The sequence below is a fragment of the Lepeophtheirus salmonis genome, chromosome 5 (genome assembly GCF_016086655.4).
Source record: "Lepeophtheirus salmonis chromosome 5, UVic_Lsal_1.4, whole genome shotgun sequence".
NCBI classification, from domain to species: domain Eukaryota; kingdom Metazoa; phylum Arthropoda; class Copepoda; order Siphonostomatoida; family Caligidae; genus Lepeophtheirus; species Lepeophtheirus salmonis.
Window position 1 is genome coordinate 35,425,129 of NC_052135.2, and position 24,574 is coordinate 35,449,702.

Consider the following 24,574-nt stretch of genomic DNA (forward strand, 5'->3'; position numbering starts at 1 on the left):
TTGATGGAACAGCACCTTCAAACGCTCCAACAATAATATGTAACAATCACTGTTAATGATTTCCCCCGTTTCCAAGTAATTAATTAATATATACCTCACACATCTCAGAATACTGATGCCATAACTATGCCAGCAGACTGTTGTGTCTTTCCACACTTTAGGCCCACTTCATCACGAGCAATCCACTTGGCTGACTGTCAATTTTACTCTGGAGTGAAGTGAAGGTGCCATGTTTGATCCATTATTACATATCGTCTAAAAAGTTGTAATTATTACGGTATAATATAATTAAAAATTGCTCTGAATCATGATCACGTTGTTGCTTTTGATCAACTGTGAGAAAGCACGACACCCACATTGCAGACAGATTTAACTTGTCCAAATCTTCATGCAAGATATGTCCAACACTTTCCTTTTATATCTGTAGCCACTTTACGATGATAAAAAATTATTTTGTGGACTTTTTTATATTTTTGCAGGTAATTGCTCACTGCTGTTCACTGCGTACATTGCCCATCGACACTCATTTGGCCTTATTTAAATTTAGCAAACCTTTTTTGAACAGTTGATTTCACTGGTACAAAGTCCGAATAATGTTTATGAAACCAAGCTTTACCTTAATCAGAGTGGGTTTTTTTTCATCAAACAGATATGAACTTGTTGTTGATCCATTTTTTGAACAATTATAAAAGTTTGCTTCAAAATTAAGTAGTATGGGCTCCATTCAAGTTAAGAGTTATGAACCAAAAACAGTAATACATGCATTAGACTCTTTTTTAATTACAGAGTGCTATTTAAAATGTAGGATTTAGTGCGTAGTTAAATTACTTATATTATATAGATCCATATACCAAAATAACATGAATGCAAAAAAGTAATAAATAAGTTACGATGGATTCCAGACACTACGTTACTTAATCTATGAATGAATGTATTTGTTAAAATTTACAATATAGTTTATTCTCATTAATTCATAAATTCGTACGAGTAAACACAATTTTAAAAAGAAAAACTATCAGGATCATTAATCATAATGATTTATTTCTGTTGATACAAAGTTTGCATCTAAATATGTAACTACACATTTCGAATAGTGTTGGAGTTTAGTCTGAAGATTTTAGACCGGTACGAGACTATTATATTTTTTAGTGAACCAAACTAATTTAAACTAGTTCAGTGTGGGTCGGTCCAAAGAAAAATTTAATGTGGATTGGTCTAATAAAAAAATCCGTTTGGATCAGTCTCATTTAAAATTTGATCAAGACAGATGTTATAGATTAATTGTTGATTCAACCAATTTACGTTCGGAACATAAGAAGGAAGAAATCAATTTTTTTTATTTTTTTTTCATATCCTCCCCAAAATTTTCCAATCCATCCTCTCTACCATGCAGTGAATTCATCATTTCTGTCTAGCGGAGAAGCGCCTCTAAATCATAATTTTTCTACTCCCATGCTTCACAGAGAGGATGGTGTTCTTGGGGTTGTACACAGGATTTTTCTTTCCTTCGAACACTTTATCTTGTTCATAAAATATAAGTACTGGTAAAATAAACTTACCATTAAAATTATATAGAATTATTTTCTTTAATAGTAAGTAAACTAACAAATAATCATTTTCTCTACTGTATATATAAATGTTACATTAAAAAAAAACAGTTTTACAGTAATGAAATTACAATTGAAAGACTTTTTGTATGAAAATGTATAAAAAGAAAATATAAAAACAGAAAATAATCATGTAAAGCAAATAGATAAATGGGCCTTTAATTATGGTCATACTTTTTAATATAACTTATTTGATGAAAATAATAAAGAATTCTAGATAGGCAGAACATTTTTAATATTACCAGTATATAAATTATATATATTTTACCAAAAAAAACTCCTAAAGTTTTATGATATTCATTTCTTACCGAACCAAAGAAAAAATATATATATATGACATAATTATATGTTGTTGAAAGGTAGTATGCTCATATACGAGTATGTATGTATATACTAACTTTTTAACAAAATAGGTTTTAAACTAATTAAATATTTTCCTAAATTTTAAAGATAATTAATTATTTTCTTGTATAGCATGAATTTCCATCTTGATAATGAATTACTTCCTATGTGCATTTAGCAAATATTGAACTCATCAAGAGTAAAAAATTATTTGTTTGAAGTTATACAAATCAAGTGCATTGATTCCATAATAAATTAATTATACACATAGAGAGTGTTTACTGAACTAACACAGAATACTACTTCGAAAGAAAATGGTTTTTAATCTTTTTCTTAGTAATTAGTTATATTTATTGTATCTTGCAACCTTCCTTCCAAAAAGAAGCATGAAAAAAAAGGGACAAAATCGGTTGGTAGCTTCCCAATTCTTCCCAAACACGAATCTATTATTCAATATTTGTTGAGAACTTATAAATCTTAAAAGGAGATAATTATGATTCAACTAATCAACGTATTAAACAATCATAAGAAAAAGAAAATCAGAAACATCGAGAGATCACAACAAAATAAAATGGAAATTTGTGTGTTAACGAGGTAACACCGTGATAGATATTCAAATTTTACTAAAGAGATGTACGAGATAGAACAAAGTCTCTTATTCGTAAGTATTAAATTTTTTGAACCCTAATCAAACTGAAGTTATATGTCAAATTCTACAAACCTCATCCCAAATGATAAAAGGCTTTTTATTTTTAAAATTTGTATTCAGAATATTTTTGATTCAAGTGGTTCCTTGAGTTTGTCTTGAATATGAGCTTTCTATTTCATATAAAATCTCAACATCAGAGCTACTACTTACTTATCATTATTATGAGAAAATAGTACTTATGTTGAGAAGTTGTTGAAAAAGTCAAATATTAATGTTTTAAATATAATTATGTGAAACTAAGCACTTTTGAAGTGTTTACCAACTTGAAATTTCTCAAAATATTGGATACAAATATAACAATACTTGAACTACTTTTAAAAAATTTTATCAAGTTGAAAGTCCTTGAAAATTTTGTTTAGAAGTTGAATTTCAAGTTATTAAATTATGGACTTAATGTTATATGACTTGAATCGGCACATCGGTTAAATACAACAGAGATTTACATCAACAATTTAATAAATAAAATATGTATTTAAACGTAACTAAATGTATTAATATACATACCTACATTACATAGTTTAGAATATTCAAATGTTTTATAACTAACTCTATCTGACCAATAAGGAAAAATAATCATAATTGTACACTCTGAGAAATTCAATATTCTTTTCTCCAACTATTATGTTACATAGATGTTGAATTCAAGGGTATAAAATATAATGGTAAAAAAAAACTCAAACTTGTTCACTGATCTTATATTATGTCAATATTTAAGAACTACATGCAAGGGATAAATAATGTTTTAAATCGCTAAAATATCCATTTTAATGTTGAAGTGGCTAAACAACCCAAAGAATTAAAAGTGTTACAATTTGAAGAAAAGTAAAAAGTGTTATGTAGTTTGAGTCGAACCAAAAATGCATGTCTATTTAATAATTTATATTCAACATTGAGCCCATAAACTTTATAACCAGCTAATTATATATTGTACTCCTTAAAAAGACTGTTTGACTTCCGGTACGACTTTACAATACAAGAGTCTCGTATCGTGGAAAAAAACTCACAGGATCGAAACGATACTTATTACTGAAAACTTATTAAACGTGACAAATACAAGCTCAATGCAATTGTTATATCACAAGAGCCTTATTTTAAATTTGAATTTTCAAAATATCTTTGAACCTTAATAACTGGAGTTTCAAGAGAGCTTGTTTAAGTTTTACATGAATTGGTATCATTAGTAAATTCTTAAATGTATCGGTATTTCTAGATTTGTTCATTCAACCTGGAGTTATTAAAAACATACATTTTTTAACCTAAGCAGAAACCTTAATATTCCTAATAGATTTATTTTTTTAATGTATCTTTAATTGGTATTGGCATTCATAAATTATATGTACATACCATAGTATTACATTTAATCAATCTGACCTGAGGAATCTTCTTTAAAGTCCATATACATAAAATATATTTTTTCTTCACGACCGGGGTTACGAACCTACACACATTGAGACAGTAATTCCTCTCTAGTGCGTTGTCCATTGAGCTATTTCGGTTCATATATATTTCCGAAAACGTTAAATTAGATATCAGCTCTACTAACTTATCTATCTTTTCAAAAAAATTGCGAACATTCTGGTAGATTCGAACCGAGTCAACAAACTGAAGTAACAAAGGGCTAAGGAAACTTCGAAAGTATATAACCTTTTCAATTACATATATTTAAACATAATTAAAAAATTATTTATGTTTTATACTTTTTCAATAACGAAAAATAAGAAACATTTAACAAAGAATAGAATCATAAAAATATACATGATTTTTTGAAAAAATGATTATCATTAGATAATCATTTTACTACAGTATTAGGACAATATATGCACACATATTATTAAATATAAAGCCCAAATTTGAAGTCTGTCAAAAAAATATATTTTTTAATTAATTATATATACAGTCATGTGCATAAGTATTGGCACCCTAAATTTTTACTTAAATACTCTATTATTATAACAAAAAAAAAACACACACGATAAGATAAAATGATAATAATAAGAAATGTTTTTTTTTAATAATTAATTGTCTAAACTCTGTCTACTTTGATAAACAGAAAAGCTTATAAATTTTATTTTAGAGGCAATCATTTTTTGTTTAAATCGTTCCAAAAGTATTGTCACCACTTTTATAAATAGTCAATTGTGTAACCTTTATTTCTGATAACTTCAACTAATCTTTTATCATAATTTACAATTAAGTTCAAGCAAGTTGTAGAAGGAATATTTTGCCACTCACTCTTCAATACTAAATGACTCGAGTTCTTGCGGGGGGGGCTTCTGGCTTGAACCCGTTTTTTTAACTCACTCCAAAGATTTTCAGTAGGAGTGAGGTCTGGATTAAATGAAACCAAAACTTAAATCTTCCTCCTTTGAAAGCCACGAAGATGCAAATTTGCTGGAATAATTTGATTCAATGACATGTTGGAATAACATCTTACGACCATGGCCTAAACCTTTTGTGGAGGATTTCAAATTTTCGTCTAAAATATTCATATAATCATCTTTTTTTTATTTTCGATTCACTCTCACAGGCCTTCCAGTTCTTTTGGAACTTCTACATATCGTTTTTCGTGAAACAACAATCCAATTCTTCTCTAAATCACTTTAGTATTTGTTCTGGTGCTAATTTTGACTTCCCTGGCCACTTTTCTTTGTAAGTGATGAGATAGTTTTGATGCCCGACTAGTTCTTGGACGATTACAAACTTCTCCCTATTCTCCATATTTCTTGATTATATTGCAAACAGTTGATTTACGGACATCCAATTTCTTGGAAATTGATTTTTATACACTGTTTGCTTAAAAAAACTGAACAAATCTTCTCTCTAACTTGAACAAATGTTATTTGGTCTAGGCCATACTACACAATACTGAGGTAGTTCATCCCACCTAAAAAGATTATCAAGGGAGGAATTAAAGTACTCAAAATAAAGAAGCGATCGACTCTCCATGGCTTAGTGTTTGAATAAAAGCATATAAAATTTGACATTATGGACTCGAATGAAAAAAATACAACAAGTATCAAGAACTGACCATGAAAATAGTCGAGACTTATGAGGGTGCCAATACTTATGCACATACTAGTATCTAAACAAGCTAATAAATTTTCACGAAAAGCTATCTAAAAAACATTATTTATTATTTTTTAATAGGTAGTAATTATTTCGGCCCAATATATAATTTGGAATATTAAAATATCATAGAAAAAACAAAAAGTATATGGAGGCCAAATACAAATGCGCATAACTGTATCTAAATAAGAAATATTAATTTATTCAATGTATCCACCTGGTTTTTGAATTATAGTCTCCAAAGGTTTTTTTCAGAGTATCAGGAGTCACGAATATATTTTTTGGGAATTTTGTTCGATTCCCGTATATAAACCAGTTTTAAAGAGCTGACATCAGAATAGCTAGATTTATTAACCTTTCTAACCAGATATCCATATGTAAAATCATCCATATGATTTCAATCCAGCAAACAAGGTACCCATATTTCCTTGAGCCTAATTCGTATATCCGATGCCAACCAATATTTTTTGTTTGTTTTTGTTTTTTTTGTATTTGGAGGCATGATTAGGTACAGAACCTTGTACAAAAACATACTTTTATTCCTTGTTGTTTTTTCTACAGACTAAGGTTTCACTACCGGCTCCCAGGTCCAAGGTCGATGTAACTTTGGGAATTGACTTTTATTCCTTGATCGAAAAAAATCAATGGATGAAATTGATGCCCAGACCATGACAGATGGAGGTTTTACATGTCAGTGATTATTTTCTGGAACCTTAGTAAAACCTTTGCCTAGGATTTTATGCCCTTGGTTACTTTTAATAGTCTCTACAGTGAAACGCTTTACGTCACAGAAAAAAAAATCCCCCTTGCTTGACTTTTTTTAGAAGCTTTGGAACTCTTTCTCTTGAAGTTGATGTCAGTGGCTGGGATATGGCAATTCATCTTTAGATCCACCTTGTGCTTATAAGTCTATGTAAGACCGGAAAAATTTTTAGATGGCTAATTTCTTTCTTGATATAAAGGAATCACAGATTCCCCTTTTATTTCCAATTATGATTGAGAAAGTATTCTTGAAGATCTAATCTTTTACGCAATTTCAGCGGGATAGTATTACCTGTCATAACTTATTTTTTGGCACACTTTTTTTTTTTGGCGCCAACTCAAGATTTTCCACCTATTAAGAAAAGTGTGCAGGTTTTTTGTCCCAATACTGTATATACCTTCACTGTTTGATTAATAGAGCTTATAATGAATTAAATATCAAAATTCTTACCTAGATGATCGTGAATTATTTTCAAATCACTTTTGAACGTAATGGGCTCCATTTGACTAGACTCTAGAGTAGTTGAAGTATCACAAAGAGGCACGGGTACTTCAGCCAGAACATTACTCTTAAGAAGAGTTCCTTCAATTATCTTCAATAAAAAAGAATATTAAATTGTATTATGATTGATATACCCGACATTCGAAAAATTATACAAAAATTTTGACAGGTAGTTATATTAAAAAGCACATCAGAATTTGTCAAAACATTTCCATCTATTTCATAACAATAATTAAATAAGTTGAAACGTTTGGATATATTTTTAAATAAATGGAAAGTATAACACACATAATAAGTGTTGTTAAAAGACGTTTTGAACAACAACTTCTCATTTGACAATCCTTTGTGTATAAGATAGTGTGCTCATTCAAATTTATTTAAATTAAATTTAAAGCTAATGGTATTATCTTTGTTTTTTTCATATTAGAAATTTATAGTACAACCATTATACAGATAACAGTGTAATGAAAAGAGTCATTTGAGTGAAAATATGTTTTTTTCACTAATGACTTGATTAATTTATACTAATAAATTTGGGTATAAATTGGAACTTTTGTTGTTCAGTCTGTACATGACATGCAAATAAAGTATTACCTTTAAAATTTTAAACTTTGTATAACGATTAAGGTATAATAATTACTTGAATTGTTATAGTTTCTGGCCATTGAAGAACTTGAATAGGAAAAATCCTTCCAATTTGGCATGTGAATTCTGGTGTTAAAGAATTGGGCGATGCATGGCAAGCCTCTTTTCCATTGATATAAACTCTAACGGATATTTTTGTTTTGGATACGGCATTTTGTCGAATTTTTTCTCGATTATCGTGAATTCCTTCTTTACCAATTGTGGTTGTACTTCCTGCTGTGGATTGGGTCTGAGTTAATTCAAGATAAAGACGAGGTTCCCCAGGAGGCTTGCGGCATTTGAAAGCATTTTCTGTAACCTTCTTTTTGACCAATTCCCAGTCAAAATCTGTAACAGGCTTTGGTTTTTCTATATCGGGCGTTGAAATTATTTTTTCATCGGCAGCAATATCAGCAAGCTCAGCCGTCCCGGACCCTTTTTCGGCGTCCTTTTCTCTTTGTTTTTGTCGTTTACGTGCTTCTTTTTTGGCAGCTTTCAAATTATAATTTATATTACATCAATTATGTTTTGGATTGGATCGGTGCTAGGACGGAATTATTTAAGAATACAAGTGTTTTACCCCTTGGACCTATCTTTTTAGAAAGAACAAAGATTAAATCAACTCCAAGTACACTTCAACCGTAACTTGTTAATTGATCCTTTTACTTTCCTCCCTGAAGAAAACGGCTAAAAAAAGGGGAAATGCCGATATATAATTCAGTCCTAGGACCGATTCGACTCTAATTATATCTAAAAGTAAACTTTCTGTAAAAAATCGTCTCTAACCATGAAAATCCTTCCATTTGTTCATTTTTTTGGTGAATTCATTTTCAAGTTCCTCTTTGTTTAACTCAAATTCAGACTGAAGATCATCCACCTCTCTATCAATTTCTTGTGCCCATCTTTGATGCTCATTTACTGGATTGGAGACTTTTTCCTTATGAATGAGTATCCGGTGACTTGTAAGAGAATATCCCTGTTTCTTTCGAAAATCTCTTAGGTATTTCCAGTATGTAAGAATTTTTTTGATGAGCTCTCTTTCAGCTGATTCAGAGCTGTCTCTACTTTCTCGAATGGAGGCAACTTCACTTTTATACGTCTTGATGCGACGATTCTAAATTTAATATGAACATAAGAAATAATGATTTTCCTTTAAAAAATCTGACATCTCTTCTCCCTATATTTTATTTTTGATCTCAGCTACCCAAGTATAAATTATGGTATTCCCTCAAGACTTCAATTTTAAAAACAGTTAGAATACAGTAGAAAAACGATCATATTGTTTTATCAATTAATTAATTATCTTGAATCTTTATTTCAAACTTTTCCATAAATGGTGTAACAGTTGTTTACGAATATATACAGCATGCGACCTTCTAACTTCAATTCCCCAAAAGACAATAAATCAAGTTTTATGAATCCAAAAAAGGACTATTTTTGTTTCATAACGATAGTATACATTGATAGTTTTGTTTTAAACAGTCTTGAAGATTTTATCAGATAGGTGACGTTCCCCATTGTTGATTAACCCGATTTTGATACACAGTGATTTTGTCATTGTTTTTCTTTTTAACAACTTTTCATTGAGAAGGACAATTATATTATACAAAAAGATGGGCATTTTAATTTAAAACATATCTTCAAATTATAATTGTGTATGATTATTTGATTAAATAATTAGCTATTTGTGATTCTGCAATGGTCTTAAAATTTAGTTTTTTTCTAAATTAGTGAGATATATATTACCAAATTTGAACAAATCGCACCAATTTAGAATTATTTTCAGCACTGGATCTGGTGACATCAGTTTTAGCTCTCTAACATTATAGAAATATTATAGGAGTTATTAGCCTTAATTTTCAAATTATGGAAAATGAATTAATTTTTTCTATATCAGAAATTGAAGTTATAAACTGATTCTTATCAATCAATTTTATCAATATAAACTCAAGAGATTAATTGCAATTAGTTTAATTTTTTATAATATATCATGTCAAAGAATTTGTGGAAATATTTATTATCGAGGGCAAAAGCACGTTCCCCACTACTCCAACGCATAATTGCGACTGACTGTAATTCCAAGACAACTTTAGACTCTGGACACCCTGTTATGACTTCTACATCCCAATTGCTGTGCAATATTTAAAAAGGGAGTTATGTTGTCGCACCTTGTAGTAACGTTTTTGAAGTTAAAATTAAGCAAGTAATAATAAGTTATAGTGTACTCCTCCTTTAAAGATAATAAGAAAATGAATTAATTTATATACATTTATGACTTTTTTTCATTAATTTCATTTTTGGAACCCTTTTATGTAGTGGTTCCTAGCCTGTGGGTCGCAACCACAACTAAAATTGCCAGAAATTTTTGTGAGGTCATCTAAGGCATTCTAAAAAGTTGTTGAATGAAACAGAATGTCCTTGTGTTGTATTGTCGTGTTATTATCAATATTCTCATATTATAATAGTCACCTAAACTAAAATTTAATTTGTAAAATTTCAGATTTTCCATGATAAATCGAGAGACAGATTTTAGGAAAAGAAACTTTAGTGAGGAATCTTTAAAGTATGGACTTACTTTTATAGTAGAAGTAAGAATTGAAAAGCCACAATGTGTCATTTGCAAATCAATTATGTCCGCCAAATCGATAGAGCCTAACAAAATGAACCACCATTTTGATGATAACTATCTGCACTTTGCGAGCACGGATGTCCAGTATTTTAGGAACAAAGTGTAAGGTTTCCAAAAAAAAAAAAAAGTTTAATTTGGTAGGCTAATACAGCTTGCAAAATATGGCAGCCATTGAAGCTTCATATGGAGTAGCTCTCATAATCGTCAAAGCCAAGAAACCTCAAACCATTGCCGAAGAGTTGCTGCTGCCAGAAAATAAAGACATTTTTCGACTAATGATTGGAGCTGAATATGCTAGCACATTGAATACAATATCCTTGTCTACATAATAACACTGTCAGCTCCAAAAATGCAGTGAGGGAAGATCAACAAAACTAATTTTGTTTCCTTGGGGTCCCTGCAACTAGGTAAGTGTTATCAAGCGTTACGACACCAGAAAGGTTGGGAACCACTCCTTTAATATATATATACAAATTATAAATCTCATTTCTATTCATGCATAATATTATTTGCAATACATTTGTTCATTTTATATTTAGGTATATGCATAGAATGTATGTAATATATTAAATGTCTAACTTTCAACTAGCACCCTGACAAACATAAAAATGTGGAAATTTATAAATTTAAATTAAAAAAAATAACCATACATCATATTTGATTATCCAATTGTTTTAACAAGTATTAAAACATATACTCATGTAGTGTATATGACTTATCAAAGAAAGTGCATTTGATATGCTTGTAATTAAATAAAAGTAAAATATATTTCAATTTGAAGTAAAAAGAGATTAATTCATTTTCTCTCAATCACAAAACCAAAGTAAACTCCGCCCTTTACACCATGACTTTCATCGTATGTATAATGGTATAGTATTACCTTAAATTCTACAAAGTTTTCAAAGTCATCCTCTGATTTTGTTTCGCCATTGATTTGATCCAGGGTTGCATAAAGAACTTCAAGCTTCCTATCATATGCAGAGTCCCTTCTATGAGTTAAATTGTTTTTGTACTCTTCATAAAATTCTACAATCTTTTTAGTTAGAAAATGTTCGATAGAAAAAAGATGATGATGCGAAAAAACTATCGAGGCAATGTCAAGATCTAATTGGCAGTTAGTATCTTGAAGATAGGAGCGCTTGTTTGATGGTAAAAGGGTTGAAGGGGATTGTGGACGAGTATAAAAAGTTTCAATGCAAGGATTAAATTCATCAAAGGTTGGAGGGCGACTGGATCTTCTTTGGATGGACTCATAATTCGAAATGAGCTTTCTGTCAGGTCCAAACCAGAGATTTCCTTTTTTTTCTGTAAGTATTCTGAAGGAAAATAATTATGGTTGAGTATTGATAAATTGCAATGCAAACAATTAGTGTTTTGTCAGTCCTTAATTATTAGGCTCAGTTCAGTCTTTGGACAGGTCCTATTAGTCCTTGAGATCAATCCTAATGACAATCAGACTGTCAGTACTAGAACTAATTAAAAAAGAATCAATAAAGTTTAGTGACGTCATCAAGGACCGAGCTTTATCAGTTTAAGGACTTAACTGGACCGCAGTCTTCAGCTCTAAATAAGGATCGACACAACACTACCAAAAGTATCATGATATTCAAAAATTTTAGGATATATTTTTCGTATTATATAGAGAGTATATATTTTTTAAGTTACTTTATGTCTACATTATGGGTCCAGAGAGAGAGAGAAATAAATAAAATAGTATTAGACATAAGATGATGGTAGATAGACGATAATCCTATATTCTCTATGGATAGGGTTTATATTTTTATGTTTCTTCATGAAAATTACTAGTTAATAAGCAATATATGTGACACATTAATTAATAGTTAACGTTTTTTTTTGTTTTTTTTCCCTCCTAAACATATAAGAAATAAGTCAGTTTAATATACAGTCAAATTCTGATAAAGGAAACTACTATTTATCAGATACAAAGTTGACTATATCTAGTTGTTTTTTTTAATTTCTGAAGTATATAAAAAAAAACCCTTTTTGGATACTTATTTAAATAATTAATTTTGGAGCTCCCCGTTTCGAGGCAACCAGTGTTTGATTAGATCCTGTTTTTAACAAATAATGGGAGATTTTTAGCTTATTTTTCAGCAAAACGTTATTTTGGGGGCACTCATGATATGTATCAATTGATTCCCAATCGGAAATAAATTCAAAAAGAAACATACAGGGAAAAAAATGATGGTAACAGCTTACAATTTGTACCTATAAAAAAGAAAAAATCCTCATGAGAATTCTTCATTCATATGAATTCTTATGAAGGTGATACCAAAAAGGGAAGAAACAGATTACTTTATTTCATGTTTCATGTTTCGCCATATGGGATGATAAGTCCCAGGCTTCACACATAGATGGCACTGTTTTGTTTAATTTTTCACAACATTTCCAGTTAGTACCAACCATGAAAATTTCATGACAATTTGTTCTTCAATTTGTGAGTTATTGTGTTAAGTGTGACGCGACTTTTGTTATTTCCAGAACATTGGATCAAAGACAATTTTGTGATCTAATTATACACTGCTGATTTTGAACTTTGTTAAGCCTTGCACTTTTCTGTTCATGTGTTATATTCGAAGTATTTTATGTAGTAAAAAAATTGATCACTGAGACAACGTTGACTATAAGTGTATTTTTATTATTTCCAAATTACTTTATTTGACTGTATTATCAAAATGAAATAATAATAGTGATTAATAATAATTAATTGGTAACGAAAATGGTTGAAATAACAGACATGCAATTAAATAAATTGCACATTTTATATATGTTTTATACAAATTGACAATTCTGAACAAGTAATTGTAACTTGTATAAGTAGATTGACAAAATATCTATACATTATTTAATTACCACATTACTCATTTTAAATACTAACATTTCATTTTGATCTATTAAGATTATTTAGTTAATATATATTTATGTGTACTGTAACTGTGGCATTTATAATGTGTTACAGAATATGTCGTATCAAGCAGAATCTTCATCAAGATAGTCAAAAATTAAACCAAGAATAGATTACCAATCTAATGGAATATTCAATAATTGCATTATCCTCATCACAAATACTCTAAATTCTTCATTTAATTTTTGGGTTACAACTTGTTCAATTGTCTTATACAAGTTACAACTTACAACTTGTACACAGCATACACATATGATAGTGCCATAAAGGAAAATAATACTATTATTCCTTTTATGTTAACAAAAGAGACGATTGGGAACGTCGTTACCCTAACAATTTGAAGAATGTTTTGTAGGAGATAACCTTAGCCGTCATAATGTTTCATTAAATTAGCAACGAGAAGCTATAACCATAAAAGAAATTAATATAACTCCACTGTAATGATATAGCAGGAATTAGGCAATCCTACTCAAAGTCCAATAAGACTTACAGTTATAACTCTCTTTGTCATTCATGAGCAAACACATTCCTGGTTACACTTTATTGTTTATAGTACGCATATGTTATCTCCTCAAGAATGAAAGAGTAAAAAGAACAGCTTTAAAAAAATGCAAATAAACCTGTATTCAGGTAGCAATTAGTGATGTGTCACAAGCCAAACTCGTCAATTGTTACTCAAGTTATATGAAGTAAGCAAAAAAAGAGACACCAAAAACACGGCTCGTGTGTCCAAAATGGGAGTACTTAATCGTATCTCGTCAAAAATTATGTTTCTCCCCTTTTTCTTTTTTGAGAATATGCAAAATCTTTAAAACGTATTTTTATTTTGGATTCAAAAAGTTTCACTTCCACAAGAGGAAGAAAGCTGCTTCATCCGAGCTCGTTAAGAATGTAAATCTTGTTATTACTTATTAGAGAAAGGAAAAAAAAAATTTCAATGACAAATTTTCAATAATCCTATATTTAATATGATTTTGTAACTGACGAATTTGTTAGCGTGGAAAAAGTGTTAGGAACAGTCAGAGGCATCAACAAGGAGTAGACTGGAGGGTCCGTAATCTGCCTAAATCAACAAATTTTTGTCTGGATCACCCCAAAATTATCGGTTAGGCTAAAATTGTAAGTCTAAAGCCCATGAGAGTAAAGAGTAATCAAGGGAGTAACGAGTATAGCTCGTAATTCCTCGAGTGGTTTTTTAAATCGAAAATACTCGAGCAGCAAAATTCAGCTCGCGGCACATTTCTACAAAAAACTAATAAGAATCAAAAGTAGAAAAAATGACTGCTCACAAAAAAAGTACATGAGAGTTTTGGAGATGACATTGCAATCGACAAAAAGGTAGTATTTACCTTTTTTCAAGTTTATTTTGATTCCGACTCACAGTCACAGGGCGTACCCCTATATATATCCCATCTTCCTCTGGAAAGAAAGGCTGTTTATTACCATCCAACTTATTTTCCATAGGTACTTTTTTGGTTCCTGGAAAATATAGTCCACAACTACTCATGCTTCTGGTTGTTCCTTGTATATCAGGACCTGTCAAAAGAAAATAGAATAAATAATGATGTAGTCTTAAAAGTCAATCAATTTATGCAGGAACTATTATTCAGATACATGTTTCAGCCTACGTGTTATACCCCCCTCCCCACCACACATACAAAAAAAAACAAGTATACAATACCTAAGTGTCTAAGTGTGAACAATGATTATTTATAAAATATACAATGACATATTGGATATAAAGAAGATTTATTTTGGTTTCAAACTTACTTGACATGACTGTTTCCTTATGATCAAATTTATCTCCCAAAATATCCCTCACATTCATTTTTTGAATATCCTTTCCTTCTTGAGAAGACCTTTCTTCAGCTTCAAGATTACTCCCTTCATGATCATTGTCACCATTTTGATCATCTTCAACAGTGGGTATCTCCTCATTCTGGGATGAAGCAATAAATACTTTAGTAAAAAAATCATAGGCTTCTTCCCGTGATATCTCTGGTGATCCATTCCCCTTTTTCTCAAATCTCTCTTTTGTCTTTTCTCTATGTTTGGCAAAGGCATCCTGAGTGGACTTATCCTCATGGCGAAAACGATCTTCATATCTTGAGGTTTGTGATGATCTTATTATGTTGTTTTTATTGTTCATGACATCAGATCGATGGCTTTCAATTGAGGTAGAACGTTTTCCAAACTTTTGAAGAATGCTGTTCTTTCTTTTATTTCTAGCAGAGTAACCTCCGCTTTCGATATCCTCATTGTCATTATTTTCTTCCACTTGGACATTTTTTTTCATTTTATGTTCATGAATTTTGGACTGAGGATCTTCTGTCCCTCCAGTGTCTTTTTTATCTTTCTTTATCTTGCTCCTTTTCTTCTTAACCTTTTTAATTTTATTCTCAGTCTCATCTTTTTCTTGAATAGATGAAGCATTGAGAGGAGGTAAATTCTTCGATTTTGTGTTTTTGGTCTTTTTTATTAAAGTCTCTTCTGGGCTAGAGCTTTCGTTTTCTAACCACGTGGATTGAGTTGCATTATTTGCCATCTTACTTCAATAAATATATATATATATAAATAGTTAAAATAGTTATAATAAGATATTGTCAGGAAAGGAAATCATTTATCCTGAAATACTAGCTAAAGTCCTTCCTTAATGATAATAAACGAGTACAACATCAAGTGTATTTAGTCATTGAAAAATTTATAATACATACAGGGTTGAAACTAATAACTTTTCCTTTACAGACCCACTAATACCTATATGCTGGACGAGGGTAAAATATCAAAAAAGGATATTTTATTCGATCATATATTGATACAGATAAATATATTTCGTAATTCACATCCACGGAATCATTATATGAAAAATTAGGAAAGGTTCAATTTAACCAGGAGGAGCAAAATTTCGATGACCCTGTACAACGAAAATGATAAATTGACCTGAAGAAGAGGTCGTTGGGATCACTGGAGGCTGAAGGAGGTCGAAAAAGAAACTAAAACCTTTATATAGAAGAAAATCAAGTCCAAATATCACCACAGGAAGACTTTCGAATGATAAATTCATCAGAAAGGTGAATGCGAGGATTCTCAAGGATCCAAGTGGATGAATACTCCCAGCAATCTGAGTGTTGTAGAGGCCACGGTCCTTCTCTAGATCAGAAAGATAGCTGTAAATCGTCTTTGGGTGTGAGAGCAGAACAGTGTCTCCTGAAATGTGCTCAAGAAGGTGACCGGTAATTTTTGGCACTTGACATATTCACTGCCTTTTTATTTTTATATATTATCGGTTCCATTTTTACTGTTGTATCTCGATCAGATTAGTTATATAGCTAGGAGAATAAGAAAAAATGAAGATAATGATCAAGTAATTAATAAGTAATAATAATAATAGAAAATTAACCAATTAATAATATCTGGAGGAGCACAAACTCCAATCACACAACCTGTTCTAATAAAAAACATCCTTTCTGATGAGAAATTCCAGTTGGTCAACTCATATGAACTTTATAAAATTAGTAAGCTATAATATTTTTCGAAGATGTAGTTTATTTTAATAAACTCGTGATGTTCAACTCTTTCATTTTGGGAAAATATTTGAAATCCAAAAAACTGATGGATCGATTGAATGTATACAATTCAAAATTAAATAAGAACAGGGCTGACTATAAAATTCATTAATCAATGCTTGATATATGATAAGCCAATTATATTGATATTATTTCTCTTTTTCTTCATCTCTTAGATATATAATTAATCTGATCGAGATACAACACTAATATTCGAACCGATAATATAAAAACATAAAAAGGGGTTAAATATGTCATGCACCAAAATCTCCTCGAGACAAAATTAACAGGGGTAAAAATGAAGACGGCAAAATTTCTGGTGGTGATAATGTTCTCTTCAAAATTACCTACAACCGTTTAAAAAGTAGTGGAGGGGTTAGAAATACATTGTTACAGGGACGTCCGTAGGGAGCGGGACTGGAGGGGCTATAGCTTACTCCAATAGAGAATTAAAAATTATCCCTCCCCCCCTCCAAATCAATTAAAGAATTTATTTGCTGAAAAAAAGTCATTCGATTTAAATTATGCTGTGAAAAAAACCAAGCCCCCTAAAAAAAAAAAATATATATATATATAATCCTGTGGGCGCCAATGCCCCCCCTCCCCCACTCACCAGACTTGAATCCCACAAGGTGCCTTTCCTAACGCAATCAAAAAGGATTCTCGCAGGTTGGAGGAGTTCAAGGTTCTTACAGTCATTTATGGAGCCGCATGAAGAGGTTGATTGAGGCTGAGGGTTTGACCTCTATTAAATATGGATTGAATAGGTTGTATCCTTGTTGCTAGTTTTAAAATTATAAAATTGATTTTATATTGATTTTTTAAACATAATTTTCTCATTTTGAATAATATAGGGGAAAGTTGTAAGTTCATAACCTGCATATCATAAAATTATATCTAAATTGTATACATTTGGTCTTTCGTAAGATATTTAATCTTGATGCACTAAATGCCATCAATGGGCATGTAAAAATGAATTTCCATTTTTTAGCAATAGCAAACCATGTCCAATTACCCTTAATATTTTAACTAGCATTTACACTACATATTTGATTGTAACCACTTAAACTACATAGATAAATCATATGGAGAATCATTTGATAATGCCTTACCTCTTTTTAATTTTTTTTCTTTTCTTTTTTTTTTACATGGAGTTCATTATTTCATCCTCATCCAGAATGGGATTCCTCTTGGCGTATTCCACAAACATGTGAGCATGTAAATCCCTTTCTGATATAAAGTTACCTGCTATGATCGCGTAGGTCCATGTTAAAATGGTAACACAAAAAAGAAGGAAATTTGATAATAACTTCGAAGTTTTTAAATTGTTTTCACTATCCATTAAGTATATCTCACCGATTTTGTCAACCGAATTCTTCTCATAAAGTGACTTATTAAATATAAATACACATCGTACGGAAATGATTTTTTATTAAGAGGATTATGATACTACGCTACACACTGAAAGGAATATAAAATGTAGAACCTTTCATTAATCAATTGGAAAGCATTTGTCCTCCTGTACCTGTGGTAATAATGACTCACTCAACATCTGTTTCGTGTTTTATACATAGATGTTATTTTCAATTGTGGAAGACAATATTTTTGACTCAGAACTTAAGGAACTGATAATAATTTGCTTCAATCCATTTAAAATTATTTCAATATGGTAATATTTAGTATACTTAATTGATTTATTTTATTCATTGTATTCGGTATCATTGACGATGCACTGAAGAATACTAAGTAAAAATATTACCGGGGTCATTTTTAGACTCATTCTACATATAATAACTTTAATGATCGATAATTAATAAAGCTCTTCTGAATCCCAATTGCCCACAGAATTAAAGTCATTATTTAATACTTATATATTTTAGTATATCCCTTCATTTTATACTATTTCACTACAATCAAATAAAAATGGTAAAAATATATAATTAAATGTAAAAATATATATATTGTCCGGCACTAAGACAAATTATTCAAATATTTCATATAGTTATAGAAATCATTTTCCTTCAATTTGCTTTAAAATTAAAGAAAAATTAACAATTTTAAATAATACAAAACTACTTATAATATAAACAGACCGTTTCTTTTAATAATGGCTCAAAAGTTTTCAGGTCGGATATACTTCATGAGGCATCAGTATTGTTAATGTCGGCTATTTTGGGGCCTAAATAACTAAGTTCCATAACAATGAAACTCGTTTTTTCATTAATATTAAGGAAAAAAGTGAACTATTGGATGTCAAAACGGGATCAACAAATAAAAGGACTCAACCCTTACTTTATATCACAAATCGATCCCTCTATGTCTTATTTTTATAATATACATAATAGTAGAAGGTGCCCGCATTGTAGGGCTGAATGAAACATTGGATTATTTAAAATAAAATAAAATGTATTTAAAGAAATTTACCGAGGGCCTAATTATATAGAGCATTTTGTGAGCTCAAACTTGGATAATTGATCCAAAAAAAAAAAAATCCATTCCTAGAGCAAGCTACATACAATTGGTCTTGAGAAAAACAAAGCTTTTCTATGTCAACTCCGACCACTTTAAGTTACTGAACTTGGCTCATCTTGTTTATAGAAATGCCAGACAAGAGTTTCACAGGTAAAGCCATCTTTGAAATGATAAATGAGTATTCGATGGAATGATAGGAATTCTGGAGTAAAACATCCTCCCCTTTGGAAGATCCTGTCAAGATGTTTTGTTTCGACACAAAACACTGTTCTAATACAGAGGCTCGGAGGTTCAAGATTTCTTGTAAGCATAACTGGTACTCCAACCTTAAGATGTAGTAAGTGAGATCGAGTATCAGTTGCGTTAAGCGAATTCAGAAATTCAATGGGATATCACACTGTCAATAGACTGATAAGTATCCAGTTCCCTTGATATCATAAGCATAAGTAGTATTCAATGAATATGTTCAATCTTTTTTATTCTTAAAGCCCTTTGACGATTTTTTATAAAGATTTATTGGGAATTTGTACATTTTGTGCAGTAATAATATCATCTTTCGGCCCAAATCATTCCATTATGATGTAATTCATGACGTCAGTGGAAACACTCTATAGAGGGTAGCAATAAATTGCACTTGATCAGATACCAATGATAATCACTGATATTTGATTTAAAATTCCTCAAAATGGTTAAATTTAGATACGCTGACAAGAAAATTTTTGGAAAAAATACTTTGTCATTTTCATGAATATTTATGACTTTATCAATATTTTTAACATTAACTCGATGAAAATTATTATTAAAAAAAAATAGATTCGTAAAATATTTTTTATTATTAGGTCGTCGATCATTCACGTATGAACACGTAGTTCTACTTATGAGACTCCTTTAGTCCCCAATAACGTATATCCCAACCTATGAAGTCTTTCTTCAGAAGTAATTATAAACTAATATTAAACAACTTCTCTTATTCTCTTTTGGAGGAAAAAAAACTTCATTTGGATCAATTGAAGTAACAAAAAAATACTTAAGATAATTTAAATATAGATTCATCTTTTGTTCTTATTTCATCAAAATCTGTGACAGTGGATATTCATGGTGGTTAAAATATTTATGAAAGTTAAGAAAAATATATAATATGTAAAAGGAATTAGTAAATTTTGGCTTTTATAAAGTCATCATTGATCACGTTAAATGGTTATTATTATATTGAAAATACCAAAGAATTGGAAGTTGGATAAGCACTTTTTTTTTTAATTTATACCCTTTTTTAGCTATAATTTTATGGCATAACCATACTTCTTTTATCATATATTCGACATTACATCAATTATTGATAAATTAAAAGGTACGTATCTATATAATAATATAATTGGAGTCTAGGCTAATAAGATTAAAAATATAGATGAATTTTATTGGAACATATCCGTCTAAGTTACTATACCTTGTAAGAAATTCAAGCGTACACATTTATATCTCCATATCAAGAGAATGAACAAATTAATCGAAAATTGTGAAAATTGGATAATTTTAAAGTATAGAGTTATTATTTCAATTATATATAACAGTTATTTAAAAATTATATCTTTTATCGAAATGACGAATTCGTGCCAATAACATGTTTACTATCTTTTATAGAAGCACAAATGACTTGAGATCCTATCAACACGTCAAACCATTAATAAATGAACTATGTATGCAAATTATAAGCTTTAAGACTTTCAAGCATATTTTTGGATATTAGTCGTAAAACTTTAAATTCGATATTTTAATTGAATGGTTTTATTTGAAGCCATAAATATTTCTTAATCTCAATTGTGAATCTTAATTGTGAACTTCAACCACAATGGAAGAACCTTTTGATACTTTATTTTGTTCTTTTTTTTTGCTATTAAAAAGGTGTGTCTCACTCTCCAGATCCAAATCTCTGAATAGAATGGCCAAGGAAAAAAAAAACTTAAGCAAAAAACTAAATTAACAAAAAAAATCAATTATTTAGCTCACTTCCTTCACTGGCAAAGTGGAGTAAGGGAAGGCCCTTAATAAATTATTTGAATTGAATTTGAGTCAATTAAAATACTCTATAAAGATAGCACCTGAAGAAAAAGTCTTTAGAAGCTCACCCTCTACTCAGAGGAAAGAGATCATAATATCTTGACTGCCTCTTAACAACTGACCATATTTTAAAATTGAATATTGATTTATTTTTTATACTTCATTTGATTTTCCACAAATTATTATTTTAAATTTTTTTTTCTAGTAATATTGCCAATTGAACTACATTAAATAAATGAATTTGATCATTATCAAAATATTATAAGAACCTCGCAGTCAAGGACCATTTCATAAATACATTTGTGCTCAAATTTACTCTAATTTTTTTAATATTCTTATACTTTTTCTGTTGTGCGTCGTTGAGAAAAATACTGAAAAAACCTTCAATCATACTCAAAAAAAATATAGTACATATGTTATAATTACATCGTCTATTAAAAAAGAGTTTCTTATAGGTCTAAATGATTTGAAAAGATTATCAGTCATCAGGGAACGGTTTCTAAATGTTTTAGTGAACAAAGTTCAATGCGTAAATAAACAGATGGATAAAATCATGGAAAAATTTAAAGATATATTCAGTGACTCTCTAGACGATAAACCAATGCCTGGAACACTAATGAAAATCGAATTGGATCAATCTCAACATATAAAAGCGCACAAAACTTTGACGGCACGTCCAATAAACATACATCAACAAGATAAAGCAAAGGCACTTATCACTACGTTTCTTTTACCAGATAGTAAATTTTGATTTACACGCGCACCTATGGGCTTACATGTCAGTTCGGATGAATGGACACGTCAAATTATAATAGAATGTAGAAAGAAAAATGTAAAGATTTCTATATAAAAAATTTGTGTATGGACCATGTGTTAACTTTGCTAGTTATTTCGTTTCTGGTGAAGGTGTAAAACCAAATGAACACAAGCTCGAGGCTATACGTAAATTTCCAATACCAAAAAATATATCGAGTTTAAGATCTTTTATGGGCCTTATCAACCAACTCGGACACTTCGTACCGGATTTGGCCCACATGACTACTAATTTAAATCGTTGGTGAAGAAAGATTGTAAATTTTATGGCTAGAAGACCACACAGAGTCTTTTGAACAAGTAAAAAAAGCCTTGCTTAGTTCAAGGCCAATTGCCAGTTATTTTAATCCCGAGTTATCAATTCAATTGTAAACAGATGCTTCACGTTTGAATGGAATAGGATTTGCTCTAGTACAACGAGATAACGATAACTGCTTAAAACTAATTCAATTTGGATCAAGAAGCTTAACTTCAAGGGAATCCAGATATTCTACAGTGGATCCTGAATGTTTGGCGGTGCAATGGGAAGTTGCTCGTTGTAAGTATTACTTATATGGTTCACCTAAATTTCTTATTCATATTGTGATCATCGTCCACTTGTTGGTTTGTTCAAAAAAGCAATAATGGATATCCCAAATAAACACCTACAACGTTTCAGGGAGAAATTAACTGATTACAACTTAAATTAAGAATTATTGCTAAGTGCAGAATCCTAATCACTGCAATTAATTACACAACAGTTATAAGAAATTCAAGCGTACACATATATATTTTCATATCAAGAGAATGAACATATTAATCGAAAATTGTGAAAATTCCATAATTTTAAAGTATAGAGTTATCATTTCAAGTATATCTAATAGTTATTTAAAAACTGGATCTTGTATCAAAATGACGAATTCGTGCCAATAAAATGATTATTATGGATTGTTGTAAAAACACAAATAACTTGAGATCCTATTAACACTTAAAACTATTAATAAATGTACTATGTATGCACAATTTTAAGCTTTAAGATTTTCAAGAATATTTTTGGGTATGAGTTGTAAAACATTAAATTTGATTTTATAATTGAAAGGTTATATTTGAAACCATAAAGATTTATTCCTCACATATTAGATAGAGATTCAAATAAGAAAAAAAGAATAAAGACTTATTGAGCCGAATCATATTAATGAGTATTTTATCCTTCGAATGAGATACATAAGAAATAGATTTTTCCAATAAAAAGGGGGACGTTGTGAAATTGTGAACGCCAAATGCAATGAAAGAACCTTTCAGTACTTTATTTTATTCCTTTTTTGCTATTAAAAAGGTGTGCCTCACTACTCTCCAGATCCAAACCCCCGAATAGAAGACCAAGGAAAAAAGGACTTCAGCAAAAAAATAAATTAACCAAAAAGTCAATTATGGAGCTCACTTCCTTCAATCGCAAAGTGAAAATTAATAAATTATTTGAGTTGAATTTGAGTCAATTAAAATACTCTCTAAAGAGAGCACCTCAAGAAAAAGTCTTCAGAAACTCACCCTCCACTCTGAGGAAAGAGACCATAAGACCTTGACTACCTCTTAACAACTTACGATATTTTAAAATTGAATATTGATTTAGTTTTTATACTTCATTAGATTTTCGACAAATTATTAATTTTTGGATAGTCTTATACTTTTTCTGTTGTGCGTCGTTGAGAAAAATACAGAAAAAACCTTCTATCATGCTCAAAATAAAGTACATATGCACTTAATATCAACTATGACTAACCAAAATGATGTTTCATTCAATTATAGTGCAATTTATGAGGGGGAGGAAAAATAACTTAATAACTTTTTCAATTTATGTAACCAGAATAGCGGAGAAAAGTTCAGCGATTTGTATCTTCAGATACAACTAGAAGGTCACGAGGCTGAACTACACAGTTTGTCAGAAGATGACTTGTATACTTTATGTTTGGTCAATGTAGTCAATGAAACACAACTACGCAAGGAATTTCTAAGTTGAAGTTGAGGCTTCACTCAACTCCAAATTTGCATCAGTATCTGCAATATAAAATAGATCTCAATTAAATCCATATTAAAGTCAAAGAAAAGTGAAAAGCAACATAAATTACCTGAAGGAAAAGTACTGGGATTTGAAATGCCAAGTAGTGAGAATATACGATATAATTGCCATCAAAAGATAGATAATTGGTAAGAGTTCTTCAGTTTCCTTGATGTATATTGTCACGGCGTATCTATCATTTTAGTGTAATATAGCATTATTCAGTAATCGTTATATAATTTACGTTAGCAAATATTCTTGTTCATTTCGTCCTTCATGCAAAAAATAAGAAGAGTATAAAGTACTCTTTATAAGCTTGTGTGCGCCTACAAGGATTTCAAGCAAAGCACCCAGAGTGATAGTTCAAGAGTTTGCGTTGGTTTTTTATTGTTTGTTTTTATATGCAATCAGTTGTAAATTAGTATTAATAAATATCAGACGTGAGTCCTAATTCATCCCTGTTGTT

General features: G+C 30.2%; 1 protein-coding gene across 2 annotated transcripts in view; it reads right to left on the bottom strand.

The window, feature by feature from the left end:
• Cc2d2a (Coiled-coil and C2 domain containing 2A) overlaps positions 1-18,214 on the bottom strand; it is a 36,787-nt gene extending 18,573 nt beyond the window's left edge. Inside the window, exons 1-7 of one of the 2 annotated variants that reach the window (XM_071888633.1) lie at positions 17,846-18,214; positions 14,938-16,496; positions 14,517-14,703; positions 11,122-11,557; positions 8,399-8,726; positions 7,629-8,104; positions 6,938-7,079 (exon numbers count right to left, since the gene is read on the bottom strand). In XM_071888633.1, coding sequence (XP_071744734.1) covers positions 6,938-7,079; positions 7,629-8,104; positions 8,399-8,726; positions 11,122-11,557; positions 14,517-14,703; positions 14,938-15,712 — 2,344 coding nt within the window. In that variant the 5' untranslated portion in view covers positions 15,713-16,496; positions 17,846-18,214. The remainder of the gene's footprint in view (positions 1-6,937; positions 7,080-7,628; positions 8,105-8,398; positions 8,727-11,121; positions 11,558-14,516; positions 14,704-14,937; positions 16,497-17,845) is intronic. The other variant, XM_040713001.2, reaches the window with a different exon arrangement.
• Between the last annotated feature and the right edge of the window lie 6,360 nt (positions 18,215-24,574).